Genomic DNA, 14,047 nt, shown 5'->3' on the forward strand with positions numbered 1-14,047 from the left:
ATTGGAGAGATTTTAAATTTCAGTTGGAGTAAAAGCTGGGTTAACGAAATTTTCAATGTCTAACGTTAGAATTTCACATTGTGTGTATACTATGACGTTTACAGATGTTGGGTTACTGGCATTATTCTATGTCAAGAGGATGTTGGCATGAGATGTTTGGACGCTGGACTCTGGTTACTTAACACAACTTGAAACCAACACAATATCAGCGTCAACTATCGTAGCTATTCTATGTCAGATTGAACTTGGCACTGACAATGAATTTTGGCTACCCAACATCACCACCTAAATGTAATAGGGTGTGATGCTCACTGGTGTCGAATGCAACACTAATATCTAACAAGTCAAGTACAGAGACAAGTACTTTGTCCAAAGCAATCAGAAGGTTTGTAATTTTACCAGTGCTGTTTCTTTGATATGATGATATGAAAAGTTTTTTTACATCTCACTTTACAGCTACTTTAAAGAACTGTGGTACATAGCCTGTTAAGAAAGAGATACTGATCATATCTAATAAAGAAGTGTTAACTAAGGGTAAAACTACTTAAAGTAGCCTAGTTGGGATGATGTCTAAGAGACAAATTGATGGATTAGATGAAGAGATTGTTGAGTTAGTTGAGATTGTTGAGGTTAGTTGATGAAGGTCAATGGGAGAAAAGCAGTCTAAGGATATATTGGGTCTTACAGCTGTTTCTAAGGTTAGTGTGTTGAAGATAAATCAAGGAGAAGGAGAAGAAAAATAAGAGAAAGGATTGTGCGGTATGACAGCACCAACACTTTTGATTTTGGATTGTTGAATCATTGAAAAAGTAAGACTGACTCTGATTCAAATGGTGTTCAAACATGATGCCAAAATAATCTGTAACATATTCAACACCTTGAGTGATCAGACCAGTAATCTGCAGCTATTTGCAATAACACATAAAAGGAATCTTTCATTTGGTATGGATAACATTCATCCTTTTAAAAAATCCACTCATTCAACATTCATTCTTTTATCATGTCCATGTGCACAGTAGAACATGAGTGTTCAAGAAATTGACCATTAAGGCATACATAAACTGGACACATGATCTGATGATGAAATACAATGTTCTGACCTTGCACACTGTAAACCCAAATTCACTCAGTCAATCTAAAACTTTTTGGAAACAGCTTGTACTTAGAACTTTTAGTTTAGGACAGTACAGTAACAAAGGTTTTCAGTACACCAGACACAAAATGAATGTGTCTCATGAGCCTTGCCTAACAGCAATTTTGTGTCAGTTTAACATAACCTTTTTTGTTGTTTATTGAGCATTTAATTCTATGTCATATGAAGATAAACACATTCAATACACATCTTTCAACAACCCTTTTAATTTCATTGAACTATGAAAATATACGGTGACAAGCATAGGTTTCTAGAATGAGGCAAAGAGATGAATTTTGAACCAGGAAATGCTTTTTATTTCACCTCAGCATAACTTTGTACTAGACAACCTACTAGCCACACAGGCAGGAGCTCACTAACTGTGTATACGACTTAAGTCATGGTGTAAAATGCTTTTTACCAAAACATTAACCGTAACCCATTTGAACCATTGTGAAATACATAAACATTTATCACTGTGTCATGGGTAATGTGAGTTTTTTTCTGCGTATGGCCTTAAACACATTGTCTCACGGCATGCTGTAAAACTCCACCCATTTAGCCTGAATATAATATGTTATGTGCACAATGATGGTGTTGTTTATTGGCCTTAAACTAATAGGCAAAATTGGCTGCATAAATTTTAGTCAGATTAACTCAAAACTAGGGATGTTCGATATTGGCTTTTTTTTTTTTTACCAATATCCGATACACCGATATTGTCCAACAATTTCCGATACCGATATCAACCGATACCAATATCATGCATACTTTTGACAATAAACTTTAAACATTATCTGTGCAAAATATGACAACTACTTCAATTTAAGTTAGGCTATGGAAAAAAGTGCCATATTTATTTTCTCCAACAGCAGCTTGGATCACATTCTCCCTGAGATAATCCTGACAAATGGCCACTACATAGGGCAAATTTGTACTTCTTCACAAAATGCAAACATTATACCTATACAACTGTGAGGTAAAATGCAAACAACTGAAACAAGTAAAAAAAGAAAATGTGTGCTGGAGGCTCCAGGACACATTTAAGCAGGGCCAGTCATTAGCCTACTTGGGGTCACACAATCTTAAAATAAACTGGGCTCAAGCCCTGCTCTAACTGAGGTCTATAACTGGCCAGTGGCCATAATTTGGTTAACACTAAAGTAACAACCTTGGCTCAATCAGCCCTACTCTTTCAAGTAACCAAATGTGCAAGTGAAAACAAAAACGTCACAAAACATAAACAGTGACAGTTTAGAGTCCAGTAAACAAAACATAGCCCTCTTTTAAAGTGCAACAAATTAAAGTGAAAGAAAGACTGATGTTGACTGGGCTATATGACAGTGTCCCTGTCCTATTTTTCACTTGTCCTTGTGAGTGAGAGGTAGATTTTTCTGGATGAAAATCAGCATTTCAGCATTATCGCAATGTATTCGATTCCGCTTCTCGTCTATGACATGGGCGACAGCACTGAAGAGCCGTTCATTGTCAACACTGCTGCAGGGTGCAGTTAGGTACTTGTGTGCTACACGGGAAATAGCAGGGAAGCGGGCCTGGTTGGATCTCCAGTAGTTGAAAGGGCACTCCTTGAAAATGGTGGCTTCTCCCAGGTATGCATGCATCTAAAGAAAAAGACAAATGTGCAAAACAAAAATAGAATTCTATTAGCTTTTCCTCAAAGCACTGACAGTCCAATGTTTATTTTATTAATTTCATATACATTTTCATGTGAATTCAATTAAATTAGTTTGCTAATAAAATTTATTATTAACTCACCTGTGATGCCGTCTCCCCTGTAGCTGCTTGTTCGCTGAGTTCATTCTCCTCGCGGATTTCTTGGTACATGTCCTGCAGTTTCGGGCTTCCAGTTTGGGCCTTCTTATGTGGGGGGTCCTTATCCTCCTGGACCCGGTCATCTGCACTGGCACTAGCAGCCTCTCCTTGCTGATCATCACTGCCACTGGCCATTTCTTCCACAGCTTTCAGAAGCATGTTGCGTGCTCCCTCCTTCTTGTCCACGTCAAAATAACAATCTTTGTAATGAGCATCAACTATGATTGCAATGGCATAAAGAGGTTACTCCTTGCACACAACTGAAGCGATCGCTGACAGCTTCCAGTAGAGTGCGTTTAGCTGTTCTCACCCCTTTGTCCTGTTCTTCATCACTCTTGGTAAGCAGCCGTGTCAGGGACACCACACCAGGGATGCCATCTGCAGCAGTGGCAGCGGAGGAGCTGATGTCCCTGGTTAGCTGTTCAAAGGATTCCAGTAGGGTGATCATCTTCTCTAGAATTCCGCACTGAGTTGCTGTTAATGTTGCAAGGAGTTCATAATCGGCAGCATATGCACTTAAAGCCCTCTTCTGCTCCACCAGACTCTGCATCATATAATAGGAGGAATTCCACCTGGTGGTGACATCTTGTTGCAGCTTTTTAACAGGCATGTTGAGTTCCTTTTGTATGTCTTCCAAACGACTGTAAGCTTGCGATGAGTGCTTGAAGTGTCCTACCACTTTCCTCCCCACAGTATGTACTTTTGCCTTGGGGATTTTCCACGCCTCAAACATCCCTTCAAAAGCAGCTGAGATCGCTACTGCTGTATGAGAGCCATGGCACTCTTGGGAAAGAAGCACAGCCTTTTTCAGCACAAAGTCCTCATCCAGCCATTGTGCAGTCAAACTCAGCATGCTAACCTGACTAACGCTTGAAGACCAGATATCTGTTGTGAAGCTTATGGACACAGCATCTGAAATTAGCTTCTCGACGTGACTGTGCACCATATTGTACAACTCGGGCAAGCAGATGTCTGTGAAATACTTACGACCAGGCATGGCAAAGCATGGCTCGAGATACTCCACAAGTTTGGTGAATCCGGTGTCTTGCACGATCGAAAACGGCTGGTTATCCAGTGCTATACACTCCATGATTTTCTGATTGATGGCTTTCGCTCTGGGGTGGTCCTTGTTGTATTTTTGTTTTTTATCTCGTTTAACTCGTTAAAGGTCAATTGGGTGTTTTTTTTTTTTTTTTTGGTCTCGCCTGTTGCTTATTTTCATCGTTTTGCTGCACAAACGTTGCGTGTATCCTCCTGAGGTGGGAGATTAAATTTGTAGTATTGAAGGAAGATGTTCCTCCTCGCATAACCTCCGCTTTACAGTCATTGCAAATGGCAAATTTAATGTCTGGAGACACTTTGAAATAATTCCAAATCAAAGACATGTTGACGAGTCCACTTACGAGCTTGTTATGCTGCAAGTGACGACGCGGTTTGATGATGTTATCAAGTGCGCGCTGATACGTTCAAGGTTGGCTCAGAAATATATATATTCAATGAAGTGTGGTATTTTAAACTTTGTCAGGATAACTAAGACTATCTTTATATTTGTACATTTGCCTCTGTATTGGTTTGTGGTTCTTAGCTGTTGTTTAAAGGGGAACCTCTTGCAGAGTGGTGGGAGAAGTATTCCTGATATTTATAGTCTTTGGGTGAAAGTCCCAAGGTGGCGTTGTTGGTGTCAACTTTATAATAAAATAAAAAATAAAATAAAGAGAGACTTAAACTGAGTATAGTGTTTATAATTAACTACAGTGTTTGAATGCAGTTATTCATGCTTGTATTTATGAAACCCAGTGACTCTTTGATTACAATGATGTGTATGTACACGTCTCTCCATGTGTCTTCTTAGTTACAGAAAAAAAATGTAGCTTAGCTGCTACCTGTCTCAGAGGGAAATTACAGACATAAGACAGATTATCACAGTTTCAAGGATGACATTACAGAGAGTGGGAAGGTGTCTAACAGACAGAATGTTCTGTTTGTGGCACATGGAAGCTGAGCTGTGGTTTTCTCTCAGAAGATGAGCTGTATGTGTGAGGGAGAATATGGTTGTTACTTTATTTCTTTTAACCGTCACTGGACAGTTGATGGTGAAGAGGCAGACAGGTCACTAGAGGAGAGAGAGGGGTATATGACATGCATCTTAAACACTAAGCTATTAGGGAGCTCCGGGTGAGACCGTATTAACTGGAGCTGTGTAAGGGGGAATGAGACATCTGTCTGATCTGTGTCCTCTGTGCCACCTCTGAACAGTGAGGATCAACCTTGTGTGTATTCTGTGGATTACCAGGAATGATGGACAGGTCATAGTGTTAGATGTGACTCTCTACTGTGTATGGGTCTGGGTAAGTGCTTCAGTTTAAATTTGGGTTTTAGAGAAACAAAAAATTAATGTAAATTCATGGGGCCAAGAATGCTTGGGATTTTTTGATTCATGCAAATGGTCTACTTTTCCAAATTTTTGTCAAAAAAAAGATTTTCTTTTACTAAATTTTTCAGTGGGGTAGATCTTTCAGGACTGCATTTACTGTTCTCTGTCCCAAAAAAGCCTTAGTTTTGTGCATCTCTAGAAAAAAAAAGGTATAGTTTACCTGCAGGTGACTACATAGCCTCTAACACATTTGTTGAGTGGCTACCTTCTTGTTTTTGATGTGATTTGTTTTGAATTTTAAAAGTCAGAGGGAAGCATACATAAATAAGAATAAAGTATAATATAAATAAGTATAAATAATAGTTTGGGGACTTATGTCTCCTTATGGAGTCCTGCCACATACAAAAATACTGATGATACAGCTATTGTGGCTCATATCATGGCTATTGTGGCTCAGTGCTTGGCAGGAGACTGGACCCACTAAGAACTGTGGTGGAGAGGGGCACAATGAACAAACTGAAAGCTATAATTAAGCAATATCACACGAGAGGGAATGATGTTGTACTGTATATCATCACCGCTGTGATTCGGTCATAGGCACAAGGCCGCAGGCCATTTAACTTGTTACGTTACTTTAGTTATCACATCACTACTGACTTGAAATAAAACAATTTCATCACCAGATTAATTAATACTCACAAACATCTGGCTTTTTAATGTAAGGGGGAAGGTTACAGTCAGCATTCACACCCTGTACAAATGACTGCAGTAGTCACTTGGCTTGGATAGAAACATACAACCCCAGTGGACATGCTAATTTTAGCTCCTCTGCCACCAAGATGCAATGACAAGCCACCACAAAATACTGTCCTTTTCTGCCCAAACAGTGCTCAAATGTCAATCCAAATTAAACAGTTTGCGAGAAAGAGTCTGAATAAGTTAGAGATATATAAAAAGTAGTAACCACCGTCACATTTTCACAGGCCTCCATGTAGCTTTTTCCTGTTTAATAACCTTTTATTGGCCAGTGTGTGACAAAGGCGTAACAGATTTATCTATAAATTACTTTGTGAAAAAAATGAAATCATGTGAGCGGAATAAATTGTTTATAACTGAAATGTTAGTGTTATTCCATTGTTAGCACATCCTGGGAATCCTTTCAATTGTTTCATGAGGGTTTGAGTGTGAGACACTGGTGAGTCAAAGTGACAGAAGAGGAAGAGTACGTGAGAGAGAATCTGGTGTCAGAGATTGGACACAGGCTAGAGGCTGAAGATGTAATCTGTGCAGGTATCCTGCCACCCAGGGATTAGAGGAGCAAGGGGATTGGCCTGAAGAGGCCAAAGGGATTACAACATGGAAAGGCTCTGGAGGTCAGGGAGGCCATCAAACCTGCTTGGTTAAAAGAGGGGGAGAAAAGGTAGGATGTAGACTAGGAGTGGAGTGGAGACAAAGCAACAACCTTTGGGGCTAGAAAATTAAGCCAACAGAAGTACCAAAAGCTGCAGTTCCTCTAATGGCCACTTGGGGCTGGCTCCAACAGCCAGTCTGTCCCCGTAGACCCCCATGTTAAAATGTCTAACTTAACAGCAGAAATAAACATTTTTTCAGCCTGGTACAAAAAAAAATGTCTTGGTCTTGACAGCAACATTCATGACAACTGTGCAGGGAATGGATTATTTATTTTATTAAGGCTCAAAGTTATGTATATTTAAGGGTGGAGCCACTTGAGTGACAGGCTGTCTGTGAGGTGTCACGTTCAAAAACGTGTCATTTTCAAAATTCAGAAAGGGGTTAAACAAGTGGTTTGGGTAATTTGCCATCTGATTGTGACGATTCCTTTGAAATGAATTGATTTTGATCAAAAATTTGCTGGTGTGACCATGTCATAAGGCAGTGTTGAATTGTATCTAGTTTTATAGTATCATTAGAATGGAATGAGCAACACAGTGTGGCGAGCGAGAGGAGCAAAGGGAACAATCTACAAGAGGTTGTGACAACGCCACTTGGGGGAATTTCACCCAAGAAATTCCAAGATAAAATTTTAAGGTCAAACAGGTTCCAAAAGAAAATACCACGGGGCATGAGGTTGTTTTCAATTTAGAAAGAAGGACACTTTATTTAACAACAATTAAATTATCAAAAAGAAGACAAGCAAATGTCACACACACCCTTATTATCAGTTAAAAATAGCACCAGGCAGGGAAGGGGTATGAGGACAGGGCAGGGGCTTACCAGGTGGCAGGGGCAAACCAAGGAGGGTCCTAAATTAAACACCCGTGACACTGCAATCACACACATACAGACAAAGAAAATCGTGACAGAAACCACCAGGAACTGAACTGCCACCGCGACCCACAGCACCTGACCAGAGACAAAAACAAACAAGAGTTAAAACATGCCAAAGTGCTATACAGGTGTGGACAAACAAGAAACTAAGTAAAACAAACAAACAAAAATTCAAAGAACTATAATCAACCACTAGGCCTACATAATAAACAAAACACACATTAAACGAATGTTAAATTGAATACCAATAAAATAATTCAAAAGGGCGGAATGTCCTTTAAGGGCCCAGGCAGCCTGAATGTATCCATCTCTTGTTCTCTCAAAAAGTGCAATGATGACCACGCTTTGCAGCAAATAATAACTGGCTCTCTCACCACTAGTTTATCTCTTTAATTATTCTCTCTGTGTCTGCCCCCACCCCCCCTCCATAACTCCCTTCACTCTTAATATCTTCTTCTTCAGTGAGAATTTGGAAGCAGGACACTGATCAAAGTGTTTCAGGGGCTGAGAAGCTGAGAGTAGTGAACTGGGGTATTTTGGATAGGGCATGTGGACAGATTCCCCAGAGAGCTTATGGCATTGGCTGGTGAGGAAAGACAGCATATGTATTGTTACTCCTCACAAGACTACCACACACACACACACACACACACACACACACACACACACTTTGTACACACACTTTGTGAAATGACATACAGAGCAGCCCCACAGGCTCAGAGAGTGGTTATTCATAGGCTAGTGCACAGTACAGTCATTATTTGCACTGGCTACAAGGTAACTGAGACAAGAAACACAATTATAGCTGACAAACGAAACAGTCTATTGGGCAGTGAAACTTGTGCCTGCATGCATCTTTGTGAAACAACACTCAAGACCCCACTTAAGGCCATGGACAGAACATTAGGCAATGGGCCCCTGGGCACAGACAGGTAAAAGGCTCTCAAATCCTACCTACCAGCATCCCCCTGCAGGTCTTTTGCAACTTTTTACACAGTATTTTTGCTTCACTAAAGTTCTCCTGTTCGTTAAAAACAGCACCAGAACATTTGTTTACGCCACCCAACTGCACTCCACAACTTCCTGCCACAGCAGATCCACACTGATACTCTACTCAGCACAACTGAAATGTTATCAATGTGATTATATTTTCCTAAAGTACAGCTACTCAACTGTCAGACAGACATGTCTGAATTTACTTGATGCTTTGATACTGTTCTCCAAGAAGACTGGTCCTCATTATACTAATAAAATAACTACACAAATAGGTAAATTATCAAATTGCAAAGAAAAAATACGTATTAATTTGTTTCTTTGTCAAATTATTGACAAATTTAATTGAATGGATTTTATTGATAGAATAATAAGCCATAGTCTTGCACAGAGCTGGCAGAAAAAAAATGTGCTAAATATATTTGTCCAGTGTGTCTTGTGTGGCCTGATGATGGCTGCAGAGGAAATGTCAGGCCTATTGATCTTTGACCTAACTAGGAGGATCATGAAAATCCAAAGCAAATGTCACAGCAATGTGGCCAGGAGTTGCAACATCACCATTAACAGACAAACATATATGTAAGGGATAATGTATAGTGAGCCACACTGCCCCCCTTCAGGGGATTAATTAAACCACTTCTCTTAAAGTTGCTGGCGTTCTTTACATGTTCTACATATTAAATGAAAATGTATATTATAGTATTTATGTTGATTGAAACTGAGCTGTAATGCCTGTTATAAAATCACACATTAGAAGTAGTAATGGCTATCGTTAAGATATTATCATTACTACTACTCTTAATGATACTCTTATCAGTTCTTTTTCATCATCAAATAATGATTTTTTAGAGAATATATCAATTTAAAAAGGAATAAATTCAGAGCAGGATTAGAATTTTAAAAAATTTAATAATTTGATGTTAACAAAAGTTGTTACTATATAAATAATATTCCTGACATCACAACACTGAGTGAACTTTAGTTTTCATCAGCCAGTATCAGTTATTCCTCCTGTCCTTGTCCTCTGTCCTCTGATGTCAATGTGGCTCACTGCCTGCTGTTAGAGGGAGGAGGGGCTGTTTGTCTCAGCCAGCAGCTCAGTTTAAAAGAATTTGCCCTATTTTAAGAGAAGTGTCAAACTAAGCTAAACGGTTAGACACAAACAGTTGTTGTTTTAGCTTGTTTGTTACAATTCACTATTGGCCAAGCTAGTGCGCCCTGCTTTTATACAACATGAGGTTAGCAGGTTAGCAGCGATAAATGACAGACTACACACTGAGCAGATTGAAAAATTGCTTTCAACATGTTTACATGTTTGCTTATTGAACAGGTGTATTACTGTAATTTCACTAACAAAGACCACACCAATAAGATAAAGATTTAGAATAGTTTATTGGGTATGATGGATTATGGGTTCGGAGGAAAGCGTGAAGAGATGAGGATGGAGGAATTAGAGAATGAAAGGATGAGGGTGGAGTGATGAAGGGATGAGGGTCGTGAGTCATATGGATGAGGGATGAAGGGTTGAGGAATGTAGGGATGAGGGGATGAGGGTCAAGGGCCAGATGGATGAAAGGTTAGGGATGACATGGTGAGGATCAAGGGATGAAGAGCAAGGAATGAATGGATGAGGGTTGAGGGATGAAGGGATAGAAGACTGAGGGTTGAGGGATGAAGGCTGGGTTTCTGGATAGCAGACAAGCATGATGATGGATGTGTTGGGTCGAAGGCAGGAACACAGGAGGGATCCCAGGATTGAGACTGAGTGGGGGAGTTGTCTCTTCGTGAGCTCGGCTTCAGATAGAGCCCCCAAGAGAGCTTCAAGAGCGCATGGGAGTTTCGGATGTTATTTGGATCATAGTGCCTATGTGTGATGTTTACTAAAGAAGATGGCGCACTGAAATTTTATTGTGGTCAAGAATTTTCTGCCTATAAACGGTTAAAGTGGCTCTGTGCGAAAAGACAACCAAAGTAAAACAGTCCAATTGTCGGAATTTCTAGAATTAATAACGGGAAAGCGAGAGTTGGCAATTGAGGATATGGGGATTGATGAATTGGTGCAGGCCTGAGGCCAGGGTGAGTGTCTGCATGGATAGCATGTTGTTCAGTGAAGATGATTGTGCCCCCCAAAAGATGGCTGCTATACAGACTGGGTATGTTTCACGGGTTGTGGATGAAGGGATGGGGTGGGCTGAGTTTGTGTACGGTTGGATGACTCCTGGTTTAGCATGATCATCACGAAAGGGGATGCCGTTCCAGGAGAATTTTGGGACTGGTGCTACAGTTCTAGGTCCGTTTTGCATGGTTAGTCAAGCTTAAGTGATGATAGAGATGAAGTAGTTAAGGAGTCCTAGTGGTGAAGAAGTTGGGCCGGAAGGAAATTTGAAAAGACAGAGGGGGCTTTCGTGTCAGGGACCCGGGCCCAGATCTGTGCATGCTTGACCTCAGTCTGGTTCTTTGGGTAAGTATGAAGAGTTAACACTAACTACGCCGAAAACATGGAATTGGACTGCTGGGCAATTATATTATCATATTTGGGGACAGCATGAATCACTCATACCTGATATGGAAATGCTTGACAGAATTTGGCGGATTTTCTTGGTAGGCAGGGATGCTTGGATTGAGATGGGGTCGAGTGGAGTGGAATGAAGACAATGCTGAGGGAGTGAGGGGACTTGAGGAAAGGATGAGTCAGAGCTAAAGTGAAGGTGGGTCAAGAAAACAGAAACAAGGGCCTACTTAAATACAAACTGGTTAACGATTTTTACGTTAAAAAGCAATGAAAATTTTGATTACGATAAAGAAAACCGAAGCAAAATTGTGTAGGGAGGAACAACGAGGTATAAGTAGGCCTGGTCCTGCTCCCAGACTTAAGCCAACTAGTAAACTGGTTTACTAGCAAGGACTGTACCATGGCCAAACGATTTGTAAAGCTTTAATAAGACTGGGAAATATGAAATGTTGAGGAATGATAAATGAATGAGAGCAGGGGATGAATGTGGGGCAGGAGGTTATCCATTAATGCTTGTCTGGGATGAATATATGAGGGTCTGGGCGGATGAAATGGTTACGACTGTTGCAAACGTGGGAGCGAATGTGGTGACCAGAGGTGGAGGCTGTGATTTATTTCTCAGAAGTGAGAACGAGAGAGAGTCAGAAGTATGAAGTTACATTAGAAAAAGTGGGACGAAGTGGAGGGTTGAAGATGCATTGGAGTGGATTCGGAGCTCTGCAGGAAGTGACCAGCCACAGAGGCTGCGTTGATTTACTTCTCGGGAGTGAGAACGAGGGCGAGTCAGAAGTATAAGGTTGCGTTAGAAAACTGGAACAAAATGGAGGCTCGTGGATGCATTGGATTGGATTCAGAGCACTGCAGGAAGTTACCAGCGGCTGCATTGATTTACTTCTTGGGAGTGAGAACGAGAGAGAGTCAGAAGTATGAAGTTGCATTAGAAAAACTGGGATGAAGTGGGGGGTCATAGATGTGTTGAGGCGGATTTGGAGCACTGCAGGAAGTGACCAGCGGCGGAAGCTGTGTTGATTTATTTCTGGTGAGTGAGAACGAGAGGGTCAGAGGTATGAGGTTGCATTAGAAAAAAGTGGAACAAAGTGGAGGTTCATGGGTGTACTGGGGCGAATTTGGAGTGCAGCAATGAGTGACCAGCAGTTGAGGCTGCATTGATTTACTTCTCTGGAGTGAGAATGAGAGAGAGGGTCGGATGTATGAAGTTGGGTTAGAAAAACTGGGACAAGAGCAGGGTCATAGGTGTACTGGGGCGAATTCGGAGCGCTGCATGAAGTGACTAGCCACGGAGGCTGTGTTGAATTACTTCTCGGGAGTGAGAACAAGAGAGTAGAAAATATGAAGTCGCGTTAGAAAAACTGGGAAGAAGTGGAGTGTCATAGATGCATTGGGGCAAATTCAGCAGCATGGACCATGAATGCTACAGAGGGGATGACTAGGGGGATGAGTAGCCTGAAGAGAATGGATGCAGGGCTAAGAAGGTCGGAAGTCAGTGGTGAGCGTTTGTCGTAAGAGCAGAAACATTTTGCAAGTGTTGGTTAACATGATAATGTATGTAGGGGTTCGCAACTGCCTAATCTAGTGGCTAGATTAATGGAAAGCTGGTTCCCAATAGGTAGTTGTGGGTAGAGAAGAAAATTTTTATTTTAAGGCAGTTTTTTTTATTATTTTCATTTTTTATTACATTATTATTATTTTATGGGTGCATTGCATGGTATAACTGCGAATTAACTTGACGTCTAGAGAGGAAAAGGGGAGCTGACACTGGCTAGTAAGGTTGGTTGAGGGTGTGCTTTGGGTGAGATTGTTACAGATAGCCTTCTGTGACATCGCGGACCACAACCCTAGGCGTTGATGTCAGTGCCGTAGAATGTAACAGAGTCATGACAACGGAAATCCAAAATGCTTGTGCGTCACGAGACTCATGCAGACTTCAGATAGTTTCCGGAAGTCAATTGGCGGGCAATTTAAATACCCTAGTCAGAGAGACAAAACTATGATTTTTTGGTAATTATTGGTCATTAAATGCATTGATTCACAATATTTATGTAGTACAACATGTGTACTTACATCATTATGTCTTTTAAAAAGTAAATTTCGCCAGTATTTAAGGTTTAGTGTTAACAGCTAGTTATGTGACATATTTTAGGCTAACGTTACCTTGGTTAAAGAGTGTGTTGCTGTTATTTATTGCTTTGAATGATCTTTAAAAAATGATGTCCTTAGTCTTGTATGGTAGCCAACTGCAATCACATTCCTATATTATTGATTATGTAATAATTGGAATTATTCAATGACTACTGTAATCTTTATGACTTTTAGATAGGACAGAAGATGACCAAGAGGTGACTATCAATGACTGTCCGCTATGGGTCAATGGAATACCAGCAGCAGTAGCTTATACAAATAAACATATATATGTGACGATTGTCTTTTTACTGTGCATTATTTATGGCCATGAATTCATTAAATAAACCTTTTATACACTCAGAAACATGAATAGCATATAAAGCAGTTTGTTTGTGCCCTTTCTTTCATATTGTCCTCTCATATAGTCGCCACCATGGTTTACTGTGCTGTGTGGGGATGCTCCAGTCGCTTAGAGAGAGGCATACACATTTATGGTTTCCCCACTGACACAGAGAGGAGAAAAAAAATGGTTGGTAACTAAAAATTACAACAACAACAAAATATGTAAGGTAATGATATTCAAAACACCTGTATTTACACTTTTTCCACAAACAAAGACCATATCACTGGGAAACTTAGACTGATATATTAAAAACAGGGAGGAGGGAAAGGCTTGCAAAACTCAGGGAGCTGAGACTCAGGATGAGGGTGCTGTGTCATTGCAGGGAGACTCCAGGCTCTCCTTAATCCTCTGTTCTTGCATTGAAAGAGA

The 14,047-nt window shown here is 40.5% G+C and overlaps 2 protein-coding genes across 2 annotated transcripts in view; one reads left to right on the forward strand and one right to left on the reverse strand.

Annotated features, from left to right (window-relative positions):
- The window catches only part of crb2a (crumbs cell polarity complex component 2a), a 130,633-nt gene that overhangs the window by 15,242 nt on the left and 101,344 nt on the right, over positions 1–14,047 (forward strand). The window lies entirely within an intron of this gene.
- LOC125905869 (zinc finger BED domain-containing protein 4-like) lies at positions 899–4,385 on the reverse strand. Its single transcript, XM_049604163.1, has 2 exons — positions 2,909–4,385; positions 899–2,754 (listed from the first exon to the last, which is right to left on the reverse strand). Exons 1-2 carry the CDS (start codon positions 3,122–3,124, stop codon positions 2,494–2,496), a joined length of 477 nt encoding a protein of 158 aa, XP_049460120.1. The 5' UTR covers positions 3,125–4,385; the 3' UTR covers positions 899–2,493.

The sequence above is a fragment of the Epinephelus fuscoguttatus genome, linkage group LG18 (assembly GCF_011397635.1).
Source record: "Epinephelus fuscoguttatus linkage group LG18, E.fuscoguttatus.final_Chr_v1".
Taxonomy (NCBI): domain Eukaryota; kingdom Metazoa; phylum Chordata; class Actinopteri; order Perciformes; family Serranidae; genus Epinephelus; species Epinephelus fuscoguttatus.